The following is a 26,514-nucleotide window of genomic DNA, read 5'->3' on the forward strand; positions in this document are numbered from 1 at the left end:
AAAGAGGGAAAGCACTAGAAACTTCAGGCAATTGGTTCCAAAACCTATTCTCATGATCTCCTTGGTTGACTACCATCATTTCAGCTGTAGTTGGGCCCCTAGTCCTTCTCCTGATTGGGATTACTATAGGACCATGCCTCTTAAAAACCCTCCTAAACCATATATACAAAAATGTAGGTGAGGTCAGACTTATGGTCTTGCAAGCTCAATGTGGCCCCTTAGACACAAAAGGATGAAAAAGAAACTGAGGCCTAATGATGTGCAAGATTGACATCAAACCTACTAAAACCAGTGGGGAATGTGATAGAAGCAGCAAATGTGACTCCATTTTGTTTTATACTTCATCCTGTAAAACAATCATGCCAAGTAGAAAAGTCATGATGTTCTTTTCCTTTTGCTATAGAAACCTTTAAGAACACGGAAAATGGGGCATTGTTTCTGTAACTAGGGTAATGTGGTTCTGTTTCTGAAACTGGGGTGACTGGGCTGATCGGTTAGGCTTCCCTTCGCTTGACTGCACTCTCCTCCTTTTGTAACCTGGGTTGCTTGCATTGGCTAGACCCCTGAACATCCCTTTTGCCGTTTTCAGGCTTATAATAAGGAGTGCCCTTCCAATTGTTCAGGGCTGATCAGGGGATTTATGCACAGCTTTATGTTCTGGTCAGCTGCCACCAGCGTGCTTCAATAAAGGCTTGATTCGATTATACGTAAGTGGTCTGGAAGTCAGTTTATGAAACCCCAGGACAAGCTTTAACTATAACACATTGATCCCTGATAGAAATTCACTAACTGTAGGTGGGTAGGGTGTGGGGGGGAGGAAGTGAGATACTAGAGTCATGCCTTTAGGGTATACTTTTTGTCTGTGGTGAAGGGTCTCTCTGTGCTTCCTGGTGCTATGTCACCAGAAGCTTTCCTGTCACACACTTCCCTCCACAATGTTCTGCTTCACCTCAGGCCCAAAGGAATGAAGTTGGCAGACTATAGATTGAGATATCTGGAAACCATGAGCCCCCAAATAAACTTTTCCTTCTTAAAACTGTTCTTAAAAACAGGAAAAGCCTCCATTTGCTAGCCAAATGTTACAGTCCCAGTTATTACAAAGCAACAAAGCAGCCAAAAATGTAACCAAATACAAGGAACAAAAGAACCATAGAAGAGCTAAAACAAATTTTCCAAATCTCTCTGACTTAACTCTGGAATGATGCAAGCCCTTGGGAGATTCAAGGGAGCACAGCAAAAAGTAAAGCAAATGGGGACTTGAGATCTGGCTGCCACATTCGATAATCCCCCATCCCACACACAGAAAAATCATCAGAAAGTTTATAGACTCAAAATATCTGATGTCCTTCTCTGTTCAGATCATTAGTGGACTATTAAGGTATACAGACACAGGAGCCAGCCCTCAGGAGCCAGGATAAAACTTGAAATAAATAATAAAAGGTCAATAGAGCAAGAAGATATAACAGTGATAAATGAACATATAAATTTTACAATATAGCCTCAAAATATATGAAGCAATAATTGACAGATTTAAAAGCAGAGATACTCTACAGAAAGAGAGGTATTGACATTGCTATATTAGTAATGTAACAGCCACATAGACAACCAGGCATACAACAAACAATACTATCAACCAACCTGTTGCAACAGATATAGAATACTTTACCCAACAGAGCACATGTTTCTAGTACACATAAGAAACATTCTCCAAGGTACATATTCTCCAATGTACAATGTTGATCATGAAATCACCTCAATAGATGAAAGAAGGATTGAAATTATACAACGGATATTCACGAACCACATCAGTGGCTGGCAAACCAAACCCACAGGAAGAATGCAGCTCACACTATTTTGAATAAACAGTTTTTTTGGAATTTAATTACAACCATTCCTTAATGCCATGCTGAACTGAGTAGCTGGGAACAAAATTTTATAAATACAAAGGCAACAATTACAGAAAAATAACTCAGGAAATTCTCAAATGTTTGGAACTCATAAAATAGACAAACAAAAATAAACCACTGGTCAATGAGAACATCATAAGAAAAATGAGGAAATACCCAGAACTAAATTAAAATGAAAACATGTCATCGTAAAATACACGAGATAAGGCCAAAATAGCACTAAGGAATTTTGCAGCTTAAACAAAGAAAAAGCCTCCACCTTAAAAAACTACAAATGGAAGAGCAAATCAAGACTAAAGTAGGTAGGAAAAAAATTATCAGATCAAAAATCAGTGAAATAGAAACACAAAGGAAGAAAATCAACAAAATCAAAGATTAATTATTTAAAAAGTGCAACAAAACTGATTTAGCTAGTTTATGCTAGATTAGCTAGAAAGACTAAGAAAAAAGAAGAAAAATTAAACAACTACATTGCACATGTGTGCTCCAGATACTGCAGTGAGCTTTTTATATTAAATATTTTCTTGAAGACTTTCAAATCTCAAGCTATTGAGACTTTGAGGGAGATTATGAACATTATGAAAATCAACTGGAAAAAATTAAAGACAAATTCTTCCAAATTTAGATACAAGCCAGGGGCTGGGGATGTGGCTCAAGCGGTAGCGCACTCGCCTGGCATGCGTGTGGCCCGGGTTCGATCCTCAGCACCACATACAAACAAAGATGTTGTGTCCGCCGAGAACTAAAAAAAAATAAATATTAAAAAAATTCTCTCTTTAAAAAAAAAAAATTTAGATACAAGCCAAATTTATTAAAACTGAAGAAATAGAAATCATCAACAATGATACTTATAAAAGAAGCTAACGCCATAATTAAAAGTCTTTCCATAAAGAAAACTCCAGGTCTGTATGGCAGTACTTATAATTCTTTCTAACACTTGAGATGTAAATGAATTGCACTTTATAAGATCTGAATGACCTTTATACTAACACCTGGCCAAGTCATAATAAACAGAAAAATTCCTTCATGGATCTAGACAAAACAAAAAATCTTTAATAAAAATTTAAAATTTTAATAATATTAACAAGTTGAATCCAATGATTTGTAAATACCATAGCATAATCAAGGGTTTTTTATACAGAAATGCAAGTAGAGTTTAAAAATTTTTTTTCACCAACAGAATAAACAAGAAAACCAATGACTGTTTCAGTAGACAAAGATAAACAACAGAATCTTAATTTCTAAAAAATCTCATCAAAATAAAAATATGAAGAACTGTCTTAATATGATAAAACATGTAAAAAGTTTACAGCCAACATTATACTTCATATTGAAAAACTGAATGCTGTTAAGCTTGAGCACAAAGTAGGAAGACTGCTTCTACTCAACAGTATACTGAAAGTCCTAGAATAAAGCAAGATGAAAAAATATAAAATGCAAAGACTAAAAGAAGTCAAAATGTCTTTATTCACAGATGTTGACAGTATACACAGAATACATGCATAGAAAATCCTATGGAATCCTAAAAACAAAAAACTAATGATCTGAATTTGACGTGGTCATGAAATTGTACTTCTATACATTAGAAATTAGCACTCGGAAAATGAAAAAATAAAATTTACCACAGCATTAAGAAACATGCAATGCCTACCAATCAATTTAACAAAAATGTGGAAACTCAGGAAAGGCAATGAAATATGGGTCTTTGAACCTCCCAGAAACAGAGGAGACAATTCCCTTGGGAATGTCTTAGTGCAAAGGCAAAGAAAAAACCAACCAACTGTATGGTAACACCCTGTTCAAAGGGAAATTCCTTATTAGCCAAGAAGTTTTAGTTCAGAACCTTGGGTTCAAGTACTTGCTGCCCAAAGGTAGAGAATTATAGCCAAAAGCTGATAAGCCTAATTGGGCTGCTTTTACCCTCAGCTTCAGTTTTATCTTGAAGAGGCTTTCTGACAATAAATCTTTCTGATGTTTAAACCTATATAATAAATGTGCCAAGCTTGCTTCTGGTCAGTCTTCCTGCATCAGAGGCAGGCTGAACCAAACCACCCTGCCTTTTCCTCTAGTTTATTTGTCTTTTCATAATCCCCTTACTGACTAGTTTCTGTTGCTCTGAATACACTTTCGCATAGGATGGACATTTGGCACCTGAACAGGGACCAACACAGACACACGAGGAATTCACTTTTCAAGGTGAGTGGGATGCTCCTAAAAAAGATACATGTCCATTAAAGTAGGAAGGAGACAAACGAGTCTTTATACATAGCTTGCTGTAGGACAGTTTAGAAGAAAGGGATCCCCATGTTACTATGTTGAAGACTATGTTTAAATTACAGTACAGCCCCACAGAGAAGGCAGTTGCCACAGCTTTTAGAATTTGTTATTGAAACTTTTCCTTGGTTACTTGAGGAGGGAGCCGTAGGTGTAAAGTCATGGGAGAAACTCAGTGAACATGCATGCTAGCTATGTGACCGAGGAACTGGACAAAATCCCCATGGTCTTTGATATGAAATTGTCTTGATCCATCTTGTAATCACATGAAATGTTTGGCTTCTGACCTGATTTCTGGCTTTAGAAACACTGTTAAAGGCTGTAAAAAGTTAAACACTCTTCAGCCTGTAGCATCTCCCTGCTCAGTAGAAGCTGTTCCTGAGATGTGAGTGGGAGTTGAAACTCTAGCCACAGCTTTAAGAGAAGTTTTGCAGGGCTGGAGTTGTGGCTCAGTGGTAGAGTGCTTGCTTTGCATGTGTGAGGCACTGGGTTCTTTTTCATATAAACAAATGATTAAAAATAAAGGTCCATCAACAATTAAAAAAAAATTAAAGAGTTTTTCAGCCTTCTTGGAAAACTTAAAATTCCAAAAGGAAGTGACAAGCCTAGACACTTGGCCAAAGACTATCAGCAGTTATCTGGTCATAAAAACAAACCAGGCCTCTGTCCATGCAGCCATTATGATAAACATTAGGATAATGAATGTAAATCACAAATATAGACAGACAATTTTGCCTCCTCAGTTAAAATCTCATTGGGATAGGGTCTTCAGAAAAAACATCATCTATAGCACCACATTTTCAGAGAATCATGTAAGATTTAAGACCACAGGAAAAAAGTAGCCCTTTAAAAAATTCAAGTGATTTCTGACTTGATTGCCTAAAGAGAAAAAGATGTCATGTTTAAATCTGAGCCTCTTCTGTTCTGCCTTAACTGGGTGTCTTTACCACACTGTTAATAACCTCCCCTGAATGCTTGAGCACCAAGAGGGAACAATGGAAAGATTCTAAATATGTTTTCCTTTTTTAAAAAAAAACTTTTCTGAAGATTTTACTCTATATTTTAAATATCTGAACTTACTCTAATCTGAACTCAAAGTGAACTGATCTGATAAAGTTGTTCAACATGTCTCTTTACAAGAGTAATTATGGTTTTTGTTTTGCTCTTTAAAAAACCCTATATTTTTGAGCTCTCATGATTTCATGGCAAATTCATATTTGAGCTTTATGTGCCTAAATTAATGTATTTTCCTAATCAGTTTTATTTTATCTAACTATGGAGATTTTTATACTCTTTGTTGAGGCAAATTTTTCAAGGGTTGGCTCTCAAATGCATTAAAAAACTCCCAAGGGAGGTGTTGCCTGTCACTTAGCAGTTCAAAGATCATAATTCATTCACCATTCTCAACATCTCCCCCCCCCTCTTTTGTTTTTAAGCACAAGTGATGAGCTAGTATTTGAAGTTCTCAGATGCCTTGCTGGAAGATATGGCAACCTATTATTACCACACAAAAGAGAATTAGTAGCAAACACATAATTCCAAAAACATATCATATTGAATGTTTTAATATTCCCAGGATTAAAACCATTTAAATGATGTAACTCCTTAGGTCTAGACTGTCATTATTTCTGTGCCAGATACCCATTAAATAATTTTTAACTTCCCAATCCCCTTGAGAAGCATTATATTTGGCAACTGTAACACAAATAAATTTGTAGCCAGTATGTATTGTGAGATCAACTTATCTCTATGGTATTATTTGTCATGTAAAGAGGAATAATTCTTTTTGGGGGGGGTGGGGGGTGGGGATTGAACTCTAGCACTCAACCACTGAGACACATCCCCAGCCCTAGTTTGTATTCTATTTACAGACAGGGTGTCTCACTGAGTTGCTGAGCATCTCGCTTGTGCTGAAGCTGGTTTTGAACTCATGATCATCCTGTCTTAGCTTCCCAAGCCTCTTTACAGGTGTACACCATTGCATCAAACTCTTAATGAAATTAAAAATAAAAAACACACAAAAAATGTTTAACAAAGCCTAGAACTTCATTCTTTCTCAGACCTCAGATACCAAACCTGTTTTCAATGTGTATGTATATTTAACTATTAAAGAGGCATGAAGAGGGTCAGCCTAAAAATAATTCACATGAAAGAAACTTCTTTAGAACTGACAATCATTATAATATATATTTTTATAGCCCCCCCAAAAAAAATCAAAATTCAACTTTGTTAGCACAGAGTTGTTTCCTGAAGCATTTCCTTTTAATATTAAAAGGAGCTAAGGAGGCCACATGCAGAAAGCAATGGCACAGGGTACCACTTCCAGCAGAAAATACAAACGAAAACAAGATGAAAGAAAAGTTCGAATTGTTGTAATTAAACAAATGTCATGTGAGGACAAAAACATGCCAAGCAAGAATATCATTTGAAAATGGAGGCAGGGATTGAAGTAGTAGTAGGTGCAAGCCAAGGAATACCAAAGATTGCCAGCATTTCAAGAGAAATCAGAAAGAGGGAAGGAATCATTCTTTCTCCAGGTTTCTGAGACATCATGGCCCTCACAACACCTTAATTTCAGACTTCAAGCCTCCATAACTAAGATAACAAATTTCTATTAGTTTAAGTCACTCAGTTTGTAATAATTTGTTACAGAAGCCCTGGAAACAAACATTTACCACGGTTCTTTAATGCTCAATAATTTAAAATGAGAATTTGGCAAAACTAATTTTAAATCAACTGACATATTAATCAGCTCTCTTCTGGTAAAAATATATGTCCTATATTCATTGAAGGAGTAGTGGTTTTGGTATGCTTTTCATTGTTAAAATAATATCACTACAGGTGATGTGTGTTCACAGAAAAATTCAAAGTTACTCGTCCGAGTATGAAATGTTTATCTAATACACATTTACACAAAGCTGAATAAAATTTTTATTTTAAAATAATACAAGTAATTACAAAAATAAACGTCAACTATACAAGCTGCTTTATACATGTGTGTACATGTATATGTTATACACATATCCATAAATACCCACACATATTTAAACTTGCTTCATTCTTCATCTCTTAATTTGGGTAAAAAGAAGAACACTTTCATCATTCAGGAGATTTTTGATGTTGTAATAATTACCTAAAAGTAAAATAATAAGAAAATAAAATTATTTCCACAGGAATCATTTACTTTTGAATTAAGTATTTAGTCATCACCTGAAAGTTACAGTACATAAAACATAAGATAAAAAGAATTCACTTAAATTGAAAGATCCAAGAGCTAACCACTATCTATTGATCCAGATAAGGCTTGAAAATACAAAATTTACATTATTTTATAACAAATGCAGAGTTAAGTTAGACAAGGGCAGAGGGAAAGGAAATCTCTTTTTGAAATCAATCTCTGAAATTGCTGTGGATTTCCCTAAATATGTATACAGTGTTAAGTAAAATAAAATCTCAACATTTAAAAAAGACAAAGACTGGTCTTAATAATAATAAATAAGGTAATAAATAACAAAAGTGAAATATTCATGGACAGCATCACATACAGTAGGTATATTAGTATTAAATATTATTTTTGTGATTTTCTATTTATCAGAAATTGATACATATTGACCAAATTCATATTTACAACAGTATTAGCACATACTACAGACTACATAAACATAGTTACTATTATTGTCTCCCTACATAATGTAAGCTTTGTTAAGTTTAAATTTTTTCCTGTTTTGTTCATTATATTTATCCCAAACTCTTAAAGCAATGCTTGGTCATAGTAAACTCTTAACTTACCTTTGTCAAATGGATGAATGAACAAATGAATGAATTAAAGTATCTGTTTCCAAAAATTTGTGTACTTCAATAGCACATTATTTTATATGTTTAAAATAATCCACTAAAAACTGTTCAGCTACAATATCTCAGAGATACCAGGGAGGAAATAATTACCCTTTACTAACAGAATGCAACATATGTTCTAATTAGTATTTTTATATTCTAACATAAACTTATTAACTTTTCATGTATCAATATACTAATATACTTACCTAATGATGAAAGAAAAATATGTACCAAACTGCTTTGTAATCAATTGTGTTGCACTCTGTCGACAACTAAGGCTTCCATTTTCATGCTGCATATGAACAACTATATGGAGACTATGTGAAATAAAATGTCTTTAGTTATTCTTACCTGAAGGAACATAGAAAGAATCCCCAGTAGTTATTAAATAAGATGATTCACATAAAGTACACAAAAGGTCACCAAAGTGAACATAAAAGATCTGTAAAATCAAAAAGTAAAATCTCATTTCAAATTGAACTTCAAAAACCATCAAAGGAAATGCAGTAGTCAGAATAACAACTCCCCACAGATGATGATGCTCTAATATGTAAAACCTATGAATATGTTAGCAAACAGGATCTGAGATGGCAGATTAATAATCCTTAGTAAGGTTATGGTTTGGATATAGGGTAACTCCCCAAAACTCCTATATGAGAAAATGCAAGAATGTTCAGAGGTGAAATTATTGGATTACAACAGTCATAACTCTGATCAATATATTAATTCATTTGAATGGATTAAATGGGTGGGAACTATAAGCAGGTAGGGTGTGGCTAAAGAAAGTAAATTACTGAGGGTTTAAACTTTTCTCCCTGCCTGTCCCTCCCTCTCCCTTCCCTTCCCCACCCCTCACCCTCCTTCTTTCCTTAGTAGCTGGCATGAACTGAGTAGTTCTCCTCCAGCACACTCTTCCACCATGATTTTCTGTCTCCCTTCTCCCTCACATCAGGCCTAGGGGCTAAATGCTGTCAACCAGGGACTGACTCACTGAAACCATGATCCAAAATAAACTTTTCTTCCTAATTATATGAGACTTTAAAAAATAAAAAACTTTCTCCAGGAAGCAGAGGAAAAACAAGGCAGAAAGAGAAGGCAGAGAAATTTGAAGCACAAAAAGACTTTGTAATGCTGCTGCTAGTAAATATAAGGAAACCATTGGCCAAGGAGCATGGATTATTTCTATAAATTGAGAATAAGATCCTGGCCAACAGCCAGAGACCAAATGAAAACCTCAATCATATAAACACAATGAACTGAATTCTGTCAACAATATGTATAAAACTAGAAAAATTTGTAACCTGATTCATCCTCAAAGTCAGTCTCCACAAAAGAACACAGACCCACCAACATATTGAGAACTGTTTTAAGGAAAGTTACAGCCTACAATGGTTCTCTACCTTGTTGTCCCTTTATTGTTTTTTAAAGCATGTGTTTCATGTTTTAAAAATGTAAAAATACTCTTCATATTATTATTACTAAGAAAAACACCTTAACTCTCATTTTTATAAGAAAGTTGGAGAATAGTTAAAAGAAATAATTATCAAGTATAATCACACAGTAAGGTTACTTTTCTACATTCTTTTTAACTTGTCATTTACATTTTGAAATTCTAGACAGGAAAAAAGATAAAGTATTTTCTATATTGTACCATAAACGTTACTGCAAAGATAATTTTATGACTAGTCGTGAAAATAATATGCTAAAAATAATTTTAAAATGTTCAGTGCAGTGCCTGGAAGTGCTATAATATTTATTATATCATATAAAAGCTCATCCTATTAAGTTAAAATAAAAATATAACCATTTTTCTCCTGCAGCACATTTTACTAATTTCTAACTTTTGCAATTATAGTCAATGTTACAATAAATACATATGATCAGCTTCTTCTCCTCCCAACTTTAAAATTATTACCCTAAGAAAAACTTCTAGAAATGACATCCATAAGTCACAGGGTATGAATATTTTTCCAATAATTTGTACTAACTGAGTAACTGTAAAGTGTTATTTGTTTTTAAATTTGAATCACTCTGAATACTCTAAGTATTAAGCAGGTTAAATACTTTCAAATGTTTTTTATTCAAGTTTCCTTTTTACATAAAAAGGCAGTATAGTGACGATACCATAATATTTGTCTTCATTAATATTCTTTCATCATTTCCCAGGGAATATTTATGCTTTAAAAAATGTTATTTTATTCTTTAAATAATGCATGGAGATAAGAGCATGTTAAGACTGAATTCATGAAAATTTCAAATTACTCAAAAACAGAATTCTTGTTATACTTCCTCCCTTTTGACCTTACTTTGTCAGTAAAAATTATTTTGAATGTGATACTTCAATAACTCATGATTTCACAGATTCCTCAAATGACCCATACCAAATGATATTCCTTAGTTATATCATTTTTAAAGTGATGTCATAATGTTAAACATCCTTAAAATTTGACACTTTCTAAATTCTACAATTTTCAAATTAAAAATACAGAAATATACAGATATATGCATACATATACTAAAAGATCAATTTTTCAGAATAGCTCCAACAGGGTATGAAAGAGGGAGAAAGACTGAGTGACTGTTTCACTTTGAACCTCATTATAACTTTAATCAGTAATAGTGTTATATATATATAATAGTTTTTTACCTAGTACTTACTAAAGCAACTAGTTCTTAATCTTAAGTCTACTGCTAACTACTTAATTTTTTTAAGTCTTTTAACTTCTGTTTCTCAACTGCATGACCAGAGAAATTTGGAATTAAACTTGATCTCTAAAATCCCCTGATATAAAATTCTTTTTTGAAAATATTTTTTTAGTGTAGATGGACCCTATATCTTTATTTATTTATTTTTATGTGGTGCTGAGGATCAAACCCAGTGCCTCATGCATGAGAGGCAAGTGCTCTACCACTGAGCTATAACCCTAGCCCTCAGCTGTAAAATTCTAATGATTTGTTTGAAAACTTGACTTTAAGAAAACTAGATTTTAAGTAAAGACCATTCCTTAGAACTAGGAACCTCAAGGTTATAGTGCTATATACAGAAAAGGTGCTGTTAAGTTGGCTGGTTGATTCTGAACAGATTTTAAACAAAAAATAAAACATCTGGGCTAGGGTTGTGGCTCAGTGGTAGAGTGCTCACCTAGCATGAGTGAGGCAATGGGTTTGATCCTCAGCACCACATAAAAATCAAATAAAGACATTGTGTCCACCTAAACTAAAAAAATAAATATTTAAAAAAATAAAAATAAATCTATGCATTACAGTGATAGAATTTCATTAGTAAAGAAACAGCATTTTAATGCCTCATCCAATCCAATAAAGCAAAGTAGCATCTATAACAAAGCATAAATAAATGAAGAAATATACTTACTAATATATCTTGGCTAACATGCTGTTTTCCCTTTTCTTCATAGGGTCCTAATATCAATTTCCCAGTAGAAAATAAAGGTGTATCCAAAGTTTTATATACTTTCAATCCACCATGTTCCACGAAAAACTGATATGTATCTTGTGGCTTTATAAGATCTAAGAGGAATAGTAATACAATAAAATAATAGTAATGATAATGCTCAATGACAAAAACATGTACACATGTATATTATGTGTACTTCTAGATATAAAACCTGCCTTAGAAAGACAAAAATAATTAAGATCATTGATTTTGTAGCTGGAATGCCAGAAATCAAATCTTGCATTTCTTACATTAAACTCTCTCTCTGTACCTCAATTTCCTTTTCTATAAAAATGAATAATGGTTGTTAATCTGTATTAAAGAGTTGCTGTGAACATCAAAGAGTTAATGTATGCAAACAATTTAAAACAATGTCTGACACAAAGTGAGTGCTTTGTTACAACCAAGATGGAAAATAAAATTAAATGAGAAACAAGAAAAAACTCAGTATCTTTAAAAAGTTTCACATGAACCAAAATACAAATTTATGATCATCATAACAATAAATTATTTTCTGCTACTGCTAATTTTCTACTTGACTGATGTTTAAATAATGAGATTTTTATTTATCAAGAAAAGGCTACTAGAATTCAGAGTTTTAACTGTTGCTCACAAATTACTATCTTAATTTCAAAAAGCTCCCTTTTATTTAAAAAAACTTCCTTTCTGGGCCTGTAATTAATATACTCCTTAATCATCAGTTTCTGACATTATCATTTCTCTGGGAACATTAGTGTTCCCCCAGATGCAGAAAATGTGCATATTTACCAAAGAAAGTGAACTGTTAACAACACTCACAACTTTTCTAACCTACTAGAGAATAGCAATTTTTTTTAAATCAAAGAAATTTAATAACATTCAGGAAACCAGAACATAGGATTACTAAACTTGAATACAAAAGTCAAAAAGAGGACCAACTAAGATTATAGAATTTAAAAAGTAGATTAAATTTGTAAACATACACACAGTTAATGAATTAAAAAAGAGAATAGAGAAATTCCTACAGAAGAAGCACAGCAAAATATAAACTACAGTATGAGAAATCATTGACAATAAGATGCTTGACTGTTAAAAGAGTATTAAAATGACTCCTAAATTATGACTAAAAAAAAAGCAACAAAAACACTTTTTAAATATCAATGTTTTTTACACTAAACACTTTTCTTTTTTTTAACCTCTGTTGTCAAATAATCTCAATATAGAAATACTTTAGCTAAGACATAAGATATCAAATGGAATCTATTTCACAGCCAAAATTTTAAGTGGAATACAATAATGACCTTACTGGTCTTCTGACTTAAGACAAAGAATCTTCAGTACTAACTGGTGCAACTAACAGTTGTTAAGATATTTAAGTATTTCTTACATATAAATATTGCCTGATTGGTAAAAAGCTAAATTTTCCCTAAACCCCCACCCCACTATAACATGTCCCTTGAAACCTCTTATGGCCTCCCAGAACTAAATGTTTAATACCTGTATAATAGAGTAGGAGGCTTCTAGGATCTTGTGCCAGCCTTCAAGTTAAGGCTAGCATTTGTATGGCTGATTGATGCCCTTGATGGTGATCCTCACAAAAGTTTCACAATACAGGTACCATTACTGGCATTTGTAGGACCAGAAGACTATCTGTGCCAGGCCAATAATTCCTGTCTGCTCCCACAGAGAGTATATCCTGGGATCTGCCAGCTAACATGGTAAAATTCCCCATTCCCCATGAAAAGACCCTACAACCATATGTCCTAGACCCCATGCGAGGAGACAACACTCCTGATGGTAGTGTTAGCACCTGTACCCCAGGGGACAAATGCCTGAAAATACATGTCCTTGGAGGTTAACACATGTCCTTGGAGGCTATCTACCATCAATGCCCAACAAAGTTGTCCTCAGATAGGCTACTTATTTGAACTGAAATTTAGTGCTGAAAGAGCCAGGGTGGGGGAGTATTTGGATTGATCATCAAGCCAAGAGTTTCCTCTTTTTTATTGGTAAATTAGATATTTTCTGTATCATTTCTGATCTTACCCATAAGAACAATCTCTCTTGTTTCTGGGTCCTTTACTGGTGTTGGCTGCAAAGGATCTCTTAGAGATATATCAACATTTAGTATTAATTTATTCTCTGCAAAAGAAATACCAATGAAATATAAACTAGTTACTTAAAATTAATTCTCAATCATAAAAAAGTACAGTACAAAATATAGCAACGACAAGTTGCAAACTGTCAGAGATACAACTGACTCTTCCTACTTATAAATGACCACTATAATAAATAAAAATAATAATTAAAAAACCCACAATATTTAAAATAAAAGCAAACATCCTAAACTTCCGATTCCCTATAAGGGACATTAAAACATGTCAACTCTTAAATTCTTACATCATCAAAAAGCCAAACAATGTTCTGCACATTTCCTGAGACATGCAATACACTTCAGAAAAAATTCATTAACGTGTCTGTTGTAAGCATAGTTTCAGTATGGATAACTTTTAAGATTCATTAGACTGGGGAATTTACACATGAAAAGTAAATTTACTCACTTTTTTTTTTTTTCTTTCTGGTACTGGAAATTGAACCCAGGGATGCTTTACCACCAAGCTGCATTGTTTTTTTTCTTTTTCATTTTGAGAGAAGGTTTCACTAAGTTATTGAGGTGGGCCTTGAACTTGTGATCCTCCTACCTCAGGCTCCTGAGTCATTGGGATTGTAAGCATGTACTAGGGCACCCAGCTCAATGCTTTCAAAATTTGGGAAAAAGTGGACATTAAAAAGTGAATTTTACCTATAGTATATCTGAAGGTTTTAGAGGTAAATAACAATTTTTGGAGTGAGTTCTTCTCAAAGTACTATGTTATTGAAAATACAATCTAAGCCTGGCACAGTTGCACATGCCTGTAATCCCAGCAGCTCGGGAGGCTGAGGCAGAAGGATTACAAATTCTAATCCAGCCTCAGCAAAAGCAAGGTGCTAAGCAACTCAGTGAGACTCTGTCTCTAAATAAAATACAAAGTAGGGCTGGGGATGTGGCTTAGTAAAGTGCCCTTGAGTTCAATCCCCAGTGCCCAAAACAAACAAACAAACAAACAAACAAAACAAACAAACATATAAAATCTAAAAGTTACTTTCAGAAATAAGTTCATACTTCTTTCATCATTATCAAGACACATCCTTTTCCTATTAGTTACTTTTTTGACTCTTTCCACGTTTCCTTTTGCCTTTCTTTTAGATGTTATTGTGACTGGGGACAATATTCCACCAATCACAAATTCTCCTGAAATTTAACAACAAAAAAGATTAAATATTATATCTGTAAAAGTAAAAAGTTTGAAACAAAACTCTTTAAATATGGTACATTTTCTTTCAAAGAAACAAAGAAAATATTACTAAAATTTTAGTAGTTCAAATAATAATCAATTGCACTTATATATCTTTAACATGCTAATCTAGAAGCACTGATAAAATAGGATTGATCTCTGTTAATTCCTTGAAATCAGCAGTTATCAGTAGAGGGTTTAAAACAAAACAAAAAAAGCAGAAGCTGGTGATAAACTATTAGTAATAAGCCACATATGAGTGCCCTTTGACTTAGCTATATCCATCAAAGGAAGGAAATAACTTAAAAGATAACACTATACTTCTAAACTCAACCTCTATCATTTTGTAGAAAACTATGATAAGAAAATGGCTGGTAAGAATAATAATTTTCTCATGTTCTAACAATGCAGATTTTTATACAATTTAAATCCTTGTCAGATAAAACTATAACAATACTCTACAAAACCATACACAAAACTACACCTATCAAAAAGAAAAAAAATCAGCATCTCTATAGTAATCAGACCAATAAGGATTTGAATCCTTTTCTTATCACATTGGGGGAGAAATGATGATTAAATAAAGTAATGTACATAAATTGCAGGACAGAGTCTGGCACATACTAATCATAAGTAAGTTATATTTAACCTTCTTTTGTTTTTATTATTAGACACTACAGTGTAAATTAGGTTTTACCTGATGATGTTTCTTGATAATCTATTCGCTCTCCTCGCCAGTATTCCAAAGGTTTAAAACGTATTCTTTTGGTCCTGCGGACATTTGGTGTGTTGGAGGGCAAAACTATAAAAATGTCAAAAAAAAAAAAAAAAAAAAAAAACACATATAAATGTTTAGTCGGATTATATTCAGCAGTGGAAAGATTAATATTACCTTTTAAAAGATGAATGGTTCTAGATAAAAGATAAGAAAAAACTTTTAAGGTACATTTGGGATAATGATTAAAGAGAGTAAAAAATTAGGCCTCTAGATTGGTAAAGACATAAAACTTTAATACCCAGGATTGACAATGTTATCTGAAAGATGTTAAGTTCCATATATAAATAGTTTGTTGGCTATGTTATCAAATTCCTATGTTCTTACCTATTTTTGTTTTATCTATTTTTTTGCTTAATTCAATTCTGAAAGCAGTGAATTAAAATCTCCCTCCTAATTATATTGTTTAAATTAAAATTTTCTTGCTTTATCTAGTCATTTTTTGTTTATGAATATTAGTTGATAAATTGTTGGTGCACAAATTTATACTTTCTCTGTCCTCTTAAAGTGCTCACTTTATCATTATATATTCTTCCTTATCACATTTATCAGTTTTAACCTTAACTCCTACTTTGCCTAATATTAACACTAGACTATTTTCTTTTTGTTCACAGTAATCTTCCTAATTATTTTTAACTTTTTCTTTTAAAACCTAAGTATTTTTAAAAAAACAGATAGGTTTATATTATTTAACCAAACCCAATACTTGAGAAAGTCAATCTATTCACATTTGTTCAGTTTAATAACCTGCTTCCTTTAATTCCCTTCATCTCTATTTATTTACTGATTTATTGATTAATACCAGGAATTCGATGCAGGGGAGCTTAACCACTGAGCTACATACCTAGCCCTCCTAGCCTCCTAGCCCTCTTATATTTTATTTGTTTTTTGAAACAGGATCTCACAAAGTTGCTTAGGGTCTTACTAAGTTACTGAGGCCCACCTCAAACTTGCAATCCTAATGTCTCAGGCTCCCAAATCACTGGGATTACAGGTATGCACCACCATGTCCTGCCATCTTATTTATATATATGAGTTACTTTAAATCAATGAGTCTTCTTTGTCTTCATTTTCGTTAGTTTGATTAAATGACCATTTATTTTCTCCATTCTTTTCTTGGTAACTTTGGTAACTTCAAGGATTTACTGTGCTTTTTTACTTTAATATTGGTTACCTTCCCATTCCTGATACTCTATGATTATATCAAACTGATAGCCCTGGAACTAGAGTTATAGTTCAGTGGTAAAGCACTTGCCTAGTAGCAAGCTGAGTTCAGTCCTCAGCACTGCCAAAAAATAAAAATAATACATATAACCCTATAAAGCAAGATATCACTGGTAAAAATGACACATTTTATACTACTTTTACTACCCTTTTTTTGCACCTTTCCTCCCCACCATATCATTTCCTCTTTATCATGCCAAGTTTTGTTAAATAACCAGGATTACAAGGTATTACAAGGTATCTCTAAAAATCCTTAGTTAAGCACTTAAAAATTCCCTGACATATTATGTCATATCATGTGGTAGATATAACCTAAGCTAATGGGCAGTGGGTCACACACACCCTTCTATAATCTCCTCTTTAAAGTATGGTAGAGACCTGTACTTTAGAGAATCAACAACTATGTCAAAAGTAGTGGGATGCCACTCTGTGATCACATTATTATTTTATCGACATTCTACTTTACATATGGCATGGAAAGCCACTCCATCACACAAAAATGAGTTGTTCCATGAATCTTGACTGGTAAGTATCTTCTGGGGAACCGTGGATTTTGAATCCTCACATGAATCTCTTCATGGGTTCATAGTTCTCAACTTTGTCTATTTACCATTCGAGCCACTTAAGAATTAACTGTATAAAAGTGGAAGAAGCTGTCGAGGATGGATATTATCTACTTAGCAATTACATTTTCAGAGAATTTTTAATTTTGATTACACAAAATGAAAAATCGCTACCTACTACAGGCAGAATGAGAAGACTATAAAACCTTATAAATGGGTAACAGACTGACTCAGTGGCCTATGACGACTTATTATAAAATTCATGAGAACTAAATGTGTGATTTTAATTTATCTACAAAGAAATCCAAATAGTATTATTACTTCCCCTGCTTACAAAAAATTAAGCTATATTTAGAAACAAACTTAATTCTAGTTTTCTTTAATGGAAGTATTACAAGATAAAATTATTTTACTTAATTTATGATGTGTTTTCTTCTCTGGTGACACTTTAGTTCTTTTCAGTCTTGAGTCATCTGAAAAATGCAAAAGATACCATAATGAGCAATGATTCTTAATTCCATGTTGATAAAGTATGTCATTTTGCCAACTTCTGTGTAAATATTTTAAATACTGCCCTAATAATACATTTCATAACATTTTGCTTTCATTACAAAGAAATAAAAACTAAGGAAAAACAGTGCTTCCATGAACACATCTTGAAAGTGTAACATTTAAAAATAACAAAAACCAGGGCTGGATTGTGGCTCAGCAGTAGAGTGCTTGTCTGGCATGTGTGAGGTACTGGGTTCAATCCTCAGCACCACATAAAGAAAAATCAATCAATCAATCAACTAATTAATTAATTAATTAATTAATTAAAGGTTACAACAAACAAACAAACAAAACCCAACCAAACAAGTTTTCTATCGCTTATGGAAACAGGGAATAAGCCATTGGTGGACAAAAATGCAGGGCATGATAATGAATTCATAATATGCTAATTATGTCATCTATGACTTATCTGCAACTTTCTCTTTAAAATTCTAAAACAGTACAAATGTCCTCAATTTACCAGTGTGTCAAAGAACTCTGGGGTTCTCAATTTTACGTATGATAAACAGCACTAAAGATAGTTATGATAAATAGCACTAAAGATAGTTATTATCAATTCTTTCCCTTCCCATGCATACAGTTATTGATGGACCCTTATTTTATTTACTTATTTATGTGTGATGCTGAAAATTGAACCCAGTGCCTCACACATGCTACGCAACCATTCTTCCACTGAGCCACAACCCCATTCCCCAACTATTCTTTATCAACAAGCAAAGATTCATTTCTTTCTTGAACCTCTATTTTATTTAAGACTTGTATGAATAATAGAATGCAAAGTAAATGATTTTCTAGGACTTTAAAAGCTAAGGCCTTTACAACATAGTGGTTCCCCTAGGGATCTCACACTGAGGGAAGAATAACATTATATGAAGATTGACTACCAAAGGTTGCCATGCTGTTAGAAAGTCTAAGATGGCCATGTTAAAGAAAAGAGATGGCAGGCTTCACCATTCCAGCCATTCTATCTGGATACCAAATACAGAAGTGAGGAAGTCATCTTGGAGATTCAGCCCAAGTGAACTTTCAGATGACTCCAGTTCAGCAGCTTACATCTAACTATAAAATTGTGAAAGCACTATAGGGCTAAGACTCAGACTCTAGAAACCAGATTCAGGATCATCACAGGTGGAAAATAAGATGTTTCAGCAGCCTTTATCCTCTAGCTCCTGGACCCATGTGAAAAGTTTGGAATGTGATCTCCCTGTGACACCACGGGTCATTAATGAACGCCCCCCCCACCAAGGTACACGTTAGCTGGTCAGGTCCCACAGAGAGAACACAGATTTTAAAAGGCACTTTTGGCCTCTCCCTTTGACCAATTATGAGTTCACCAATACTGGTAACACAAAGAGCCTTTATATTTTTAAAAAGGCTGATGGAAGGACTCAGGAGGCTGAAGGCTGGGGCTGGAGGTTGCTGCCGCCCCCAAATAAAGCATACTTATATCCCAATTGTGCCTTGCATCTTCTTCACCTGCTAGGATTCTGCATTTGTTTCCCAGGGTCTAAGCCTCAGTCCAACAGCACCTAACTAATTGTCTAGCTAAACCAAGAAAATTCACAGAACCACATAGAAGAAACCAATAGTTGTAATAAAGCAGTAAGTTTTGGGAGTGTTTTGTTATGAAGCAATATGTAACTGGAACACTACAAGTCCATGAACCACTTCTGTTGTATGTAATATATATTTTCCTAAGAAGTAGAAATAGGCAAATTTTTCTGCAGAGATTAAAAGTAGATGAGTGGTTACCTATCCTAGGAAAAGGGATGGAAGATGGCTGCTAAGTAGAGTGTTTCTTTCAGCAGGTAAAAGAAAAAAAAAGTATTCTAAAACTGTGGTGCTGGGTGCACATCATTGATTTGTACACTATATGTGGGTTAATTGATTATGTGTAAAATCTATCTCAATAAAAAGCTATTACCCACCCACCCCCATCAAATTTCTCAAGCAATTCCCAGTACAACAAATAGAGGTTTCATGTTTGTTGAAAACTTCTCAAAGCAATTGGTCTTTGGAGGCAGCTAGTAAGGTCAAAAAGGACCCAAGCAAATAAATAAATGTACTGAGGATAATGGGAGTTTGTTGTCTTGCCATTTGAGAAGGGGTTTATAAAAAACAAAAAAGGGGAGGGCTGAGGGTGTGGCTCAGTGGTGGAGCACTTGCCTAGCATGTGTGAGGTACTGGGTTTGATTCTCAGCACCGCATATAAATAAATGAATAAAGGTCCATTAACAACTTAAAAAATATATAAAAGAAAAAATAGAAAGGGAAAAGTCTGTGTTGTACTGGAATTAGAGGGATTGATGTAAATTCACAGTTCCTAAATATAAACAGAAATAGATTCAGATATCCCTGTTGCATGTGGGTTGTGTGTGTGCGCATGCGAATGCATATGTGTTTGTGCTTGTATATTTCCTGTGTCTATCCACTGAGGAAGCCTAAAACAAGGATATTCTGGTAATAGGAAATACCAAGTAACCAGATATGGGATTTTAAATGCAATTTTTCATTAAGGAGAACTGGGTACCCTCAGAGAGAAGGAATTTGGGAAGGGTTTAGGAAGGGGAAGTAGCCTAGAACATTATATGCTTAAGAAAAGGGGAGGGAGAGAGGGAGAGAGAAGAAGATAGTAGTCCAAGAATTCTTAACAGAAACATGAAAGAAAACCAGAAACCAGTTCAAAGAATACCAACTGCAAATCAATCTGAGTATCAGAATAAATAATAGGGCTGGGGTTGTTGCTCAGCGGTAGAATGCTCGCCTAGCATGTGCAAGGCCCTGGGTTCAATCCTCAGCCCCACATAAAAATAAAATATTGTGTCCATCTACAACTAAAAAATAAAATATTAAAAAAGAATAAATAATAAAGACTACAAACCCATGGAATAAAATATGAACCCAGTAGTGTATAAGCATCTACACCAATAAATAAATAATGAATATACAAATGGGGTAGGAGGAATACTGTTTCTTAAGAGACTGACAATAATTAATGGAAAAGGAATAACAGAAAATAATTTAGTAGCACTACTAGTAGTTGATGATTCAAGTAAAAGTCTTCAATGGATGTTAAGGTTAGTAACCAGTGGTTAGATAAGGAACAAGTTACAGAAGCAGTATCAGAATTTCACTTCACAAAAATATCAATTACCATAAAAATGTATCTTTACAATAGGAAACACCTGGCAGACAACAACTTGAACATAACATCATTTACATAGTATTCTCAAAAAGCTTGGTATGCATTCAATCATGAGGAAATAAGAGACAGAATAAAGATCATTTTGAAGAACGAAAGCCTATATTCAAATGTCAAAACTAGGTTAGTTAGGAAAAGATTAACCATGAAGAAAATTGAAGGGACATGACAGTTAAATGCAATCCAGGACCAAAATTGGACTTTAAGCAAATGGGAAAAGACTCTGAGGGCACTACTGGTGAAATTTAAATGGAATCTGTGATAAGAAGCAGCAATTTTATATTAATGTTGATTTCCAGGGCTGGGAATGTGGCTCAAGCAATAGCCTGGCATGCGTACGGCCCGGGTTCGTTCCTCAGCACAACACACAAACACAGAAGTTGTGTCCACCGAAAACTAAAAAATGAATATTAAAATTCTCTCTCTCTTTCTCTCTCTCTCGCTCTCATAAGAAAAAAAAATTAATGTTGATTTCCTGGTTTGAATACTTCAAGGGTGATTATGCCCTTGTCTTACTGAAATACATTCTGGGCTATTTAAGAGAAATAATACATTACAACTTCAACTGCATCTCAAATAGTTCAAAAAAAGATGAATGTTAATAAACAAATAACTATATAGAGGAGGCAGGGATAAAGATGGAACAAATGTTATAAAATGTGGAATTTGTGAAATTTAGATGAAGGGGTTAAAGGATTAAGGGATATCTGTGTAAAGTTTGAAATTACTTAAAAAAATTTTAAAGTAATCAACACAGAGACAACTCGTAAATTTCAAAGTTTAAAGACACTTAATAAGCATGAAGATGAAAGAAAGCAGGTTATCTGTAAAGTAAGTATTAGACTAAAGGCAGCAGAATGCCCTCAAATTTCTACTCATATCCATTACCTCATAAAGCAAAAGAGTAATAAATAAATAGTTTAAAGGAAAAAAGATAAATCAGAATTCATTTTCTATTTGGTGATTTGTTGTGTTTAAAAGAAAGGAGGAGTATAAAAAGGATATTGAGTCCTTGCTAAAACATATGAGAATGTCTACCACCCTTAGAAGTATCAGGTATGTTTGTTGCTAATAAATGTAAATATGTTACATCCGTTTATTAAGGGAACATAACAATAAGTTTTAAAAATCATGTTTTTCTAAGCCACTTTCAGTTTTCTAAGAGAGTTTCAATAAAAAGATAAAAAACATAAGAAACAATAACCAAACAAAATAAAAGTAGAGATAATAATAATAATATTAAACAGACTGCAAAGTAAAAATATTTAATAGGATCAATAAACCTATGACCAAGTACTTTGCATATGAAGACTTACCTGCTCAATAACTGAGCTGAAATGTATGTAATAAAGATTGTGGAAAATACAAAGAGAAACAGACAATTGCAGTTGGAACATTTTACTTCAACTCTAGCAATCCTTAATAGAATTCCAAGCCCAAGGAAGAATACAAGCAGAAGTGAGGTCTAAGGAGTACATATTTTCCTAGTTTTATCCACTGTCACATTTCTAGCCCCTAACAGAATATATAATAAGTATTCCACAATACTCCACAAATATTTAAGAATTTCATAACTATTCAAAGTATATTTTTAAAATATATCCACATATATTATCAATAAAATAATGATACAATTTTTAAAGTATCTATAGAAAAACTGTAAAAAACTAAGCATACACACCTATAATCCCAGCAGCTCAAGAGGCTAAGGCAGAAGATCTTGAATTCAAAGCCAGCCTCAGCAAAAACTTAGAATAATAACAAAACTTAGAATAATACCAACACTGAGAATAATAGTCAGTATATGCAAGATAAATCAACCTATGGAACTGGAATTTATATCACCATTTTTCAAATAAGGAAAATGGAGTTTAAAACACGGAAAAACACTGTTATTTTGAAAATTTTCATTTCAAGATAACACAGCTGGTAAATAATAATAAAGGGTTTAATCCCAGGTCTCTAGACACCAATATCTTGACTATTTAAGTAACTCATTGGTCAAAGAAAAATCATCATGGTAAATTAAGAGTATATCACACTACATAACAACACATATAAAATGAAGCCAAAGTTATACAAGTATAGTCATTGTTTCTTCTTTACCAAATAAAAAGTAAAAGAAACACAAAGTACTCAAGTTAAAAGAGAGAGAGAGAAAAAAAATATATATATATATACATATAAATAAAAAATGGTGGTGAGGGGTTAAAAAGTAAAAAGAATTGAGAAAGAAAAAAAACATACCAAAACATTATATTCTCTATGAGCATGAAAAAATTTATAAACCTCTCTACTAAGAGGCATTTAAGGAAGCAAGGTGGTGGGCTAGAGGAAGGCCTCATTTCTTATCACCCTGTGTACCAAGATTCAAGTTAAGTACACTTCTTTGTGAGAACTCTGCAGTGGCCCCATCCTGGGAGTGCATCAACTTGGTCTATGCAGACCAAACTCCAGCTGACAGTACTTTCCATCCCATTCTACTTCATACTGCTAAGAAGGGAAGCTGAGAATTTTTGAACTCCACTGGCAACTTAGTGAGCAATACAGTAAGAAGAATTTCATGAAGAAGAAATGAAAGATAAAACTGAAAACCAGCAGAGAGAGGAACTACACTCAAAGAATCATCAATAAAAGGAGAATCAAATTCAATTTAAAAATCAGAAATAAATCAAAATACCAGGGAATAAAAATCATTTCTGAATAATAACACTGAAGATAAATAACCTAAACTCATCAATCAAAAGATATAAACTGGTAGATTAGATTAAGATATAAGATCCTTTGCATCATCAATCAATTCATAAATTAATAAACTAATGAAAATAAAAGAAAGGAAGAAACAAGACCCAACAATATGCTATTACCAAGAGACTCACCTCATAGGCAAAGATATCCACAGGCTGAAAGTGAAAGTATGAAAAAAAACATACCATTCACATGGATCTCATAAATAACCAGGGATTACTATTCTCAAATTATATAAAGCAGACTTCAAGTCAAAATTAATCAGAATAAATAAGATCACTTCATACTGTTTCAGGGAATCATAAAACAAGAAATAACAATCATAAATATTTATGCCCCAAACAATGGAGCATCTGTGTACATCAAACAAACCCTTCTCAATATTAAGAATCAAATAGATCGGAAAAGAATAACACCAGGTGACTTTAAAATACCTCTTTCACCACTCGATAGACTTTTCAAACAAAAACTAAGTAAAAATGATATGGAATTTAAAAATACAATTAATAATTCACACTTAACAGATATCTGTTGAATATTTCATTCATTAATGACTGAATATGAATATACTTTGTTCACAGTAGCACATGGAACATTTTCTAAAATAGATCTTATATTAAGCACAAAGGAAGTCTTAGCAAATAAAAAAAAATAGAGATAATACCTTGCATTTTAGTAGATCATAATGGAATGAAATTACAAATCCATAAGATAAAAAACAGAAACTGCTCCAAAACCTGGAGACTAAATAAGACACTCTTAAATGGACAGCAAAAGAAATCTGGGTGGGGAAAAAAAAAAACAAAACTTAAGAGGTAAATGAGAATAATGATACAACATCAAAATCTCTGAAAACAATGAAGGCAATTCTAAGGACAGTTCATACCATGGAGCTCGTATATTAAAAGAATAGAAAGATACCAAATAAATAATCTAATGTTATATCTCAAGGCTCTAAAAAAGAAGAACAAATCAAAACCAAAAGCAGTAGAATATAGGAAATAAATAAAACCAGAATGAAATTGAGATACAAAAACTTTAAAATTTTTTTAAACAGTTGGTTATTTGAAAAAATAAATAAAATTGATAAACCCTTAGCCAAACTATCTAAAAGAAAGGGAAAAACTCAAGCTAATAAAACCCATGATGAAAAGAAAATATCACCACAAACACTACTCAAATACCAAGGGTTATCAGAAAGTATTTTGAAATTTATATTCCAATAAAGAAGACAATCTTGACATCAACAAATTCCTGGAGTCATATGACCTATACAATTTGAACCTAGAAGGCATAGAAACTTTAAACGTTTCAATTTCAAGTAATGAAAGTGAAGAAGCCTCCATGTGCTGACACAAAATCACTCAGAGACCTTTGACACTGAACCAGGCCCACTCTCAGCTTCCTCTTTGTCCAGGTTTCTGAAGCTGGATAAGGTGATCATTGATTTAAAAGGGAGAAAATCTCCAAAGAAAAAGAGAAAGAAAGAAGCCATCAAAGCCTACCAAAAAAAGAAAAGTACAGGACTGGATGGGTTCTCAGCCAAGTTCTACCAGACCTAAAACCAATCCTCCTCAAATTATTCCATGAAATAGAAAAGGAGAGAAATCTTCTAAACTCATTCTATAAAACCAGTATCATCCTGATACCAAAGCCAGACAAAGACACATCAAGGAAAAAAAAAACTTTGGACCAATATCCTTTATGAACACAGATGCAAAAATTCTCAATAAAACGGTGACAAATCTCATATAAAAACACATCAAAAAGACAGTGCACCATGATCAAATAGGTTTCACCCTAGGGATGAAAGGTAGGCTCAACATTCCGAAATTGATAAAGTTGATTCACTATAAAAAAAAGACTTAAATACAAGAATGACATGACTATATCAAAGATGCAGAAAAAGCATGATAAAATACAGCACCCATTCATGTTTAAAACACCAGAAAAACTAGGGATAGAAGGAACCTCCCTCAACATCATAAAAGCTGTATAAAACTCAAGGCTAACATCATTGTGAATAAAGAAAAACTGAAAGCATTCATTCTAAAAACAGGAATAAGACAGGGATGCCCTCTTTTTTCTACCATTTCTATTCAACATAGTCCTTGAAACTCTAGCCAGAGCAATTAGGCGAAAGAAAAAATTAAAGGGATGCAAATAGGAAAAGTAGAGCTCAAACTGTTTACCAACAACATAATCCTATATTTAGAAGACCCAAAACACTCCAGCAGAACTGTTGTAGAATACATTAATGAATTCAGCAAAGTAGCAGTACATAAAATAAACACTCCTAAAACAATCACATTGCTAAACTCCAATGATAAATCAGCTGAAAAAAGAAATTAGGAAAACTATTCCATTCAAAATAGCCTCAAAAAATAAAATACTCGAGAAGACCAATGGAACACGAAATCAGAGAGACAAACACACATAAATACATCCATCTCAAACTAGACAAGTTGCCAACAATGTACATTGGAGAAAAGATAGCCTCTTAAACAAATGGTGCTAGAAAACTGGAAATTCATATGTAGAAAAATAAAATTTAACCCCCCCCCTCACCCTGCACAAAACTTAACTCAAAATGGATTGAAGACCCACAATTAGCACAATTCACAGTAGCTACGCTAAAAAGGCAAACTAGGGGCCCTTCAACAG

General features: G+C 33.3%; 1 protein-coding gene across 6 annotated transcripts in view; it reads right to left on the bottom strand.

Annotated features, from left to right (window-relative positions):
* Nucleotides 1–3,351: 3,351 nt before the first annotated feature.
* Nucleotides 3,352–26,514, bottom strand: part of Cenpc (centromere protein C) — a 60,603-nt gene continuing 37,440 nt past the window's right edge. For 4 of the 6 annotated variants that reach the window (XM_078021347.1, XM_078021345.1, XM_005331715.5 and 1 more), the window contains 7 exons: nt 17,762–17,821; nt 15,484–15,588; nt 14,615–14,743; nt 13,498–13,593; nt 11,392–11,546; nt 8,370–8,460; nt 3,352–7,314 (listed from right to left, as the gene is read on the bottom strand). In XM_078021347.1, the coding sequence (XP_077877473.1) occupies nt 7,244–7,314; nt 8,370–8,460; nt 11,392–11,546; nt 13,498–13,593; nt 14,615–14,743; nt 15,484–15,588; nt 17,762–17,821 (707 nt within the window). In that variant the 3' untranslated portion in view covers nt 3,352–7,243. Of the gene's footprint in view, nt 7,315–7,342; nt 8,336–8,369; nt 8,461–11,391; nt 11,547–13,497; nt 13,594–14,594; nt 14,744–15,483; nt 15,589–17,761; nt 17,822–26,514 lie in introns of those variants that run through there. The other 2 variants (XM_078021348.1, XR_005736991.2) reach the window with 2 other exon arrangements.

Source organism: Ictidomys tridecemlineatus, chromosome 9 (genome assembly GCF_052094955.1).
Source record: "Ictidomys tridecemlineatus isolate mIctTri1 chromosome 9, mIctTri1.hap1, whole genome shotgun sequence".
NCBI classification, from domain to species: domain Eukaryota; kingdom Metazoa; phylum Chordata; class Mammalia; order Rodentia; family Sciuridae; genus Ictidomys; species Ictidomys tridecemlineatus.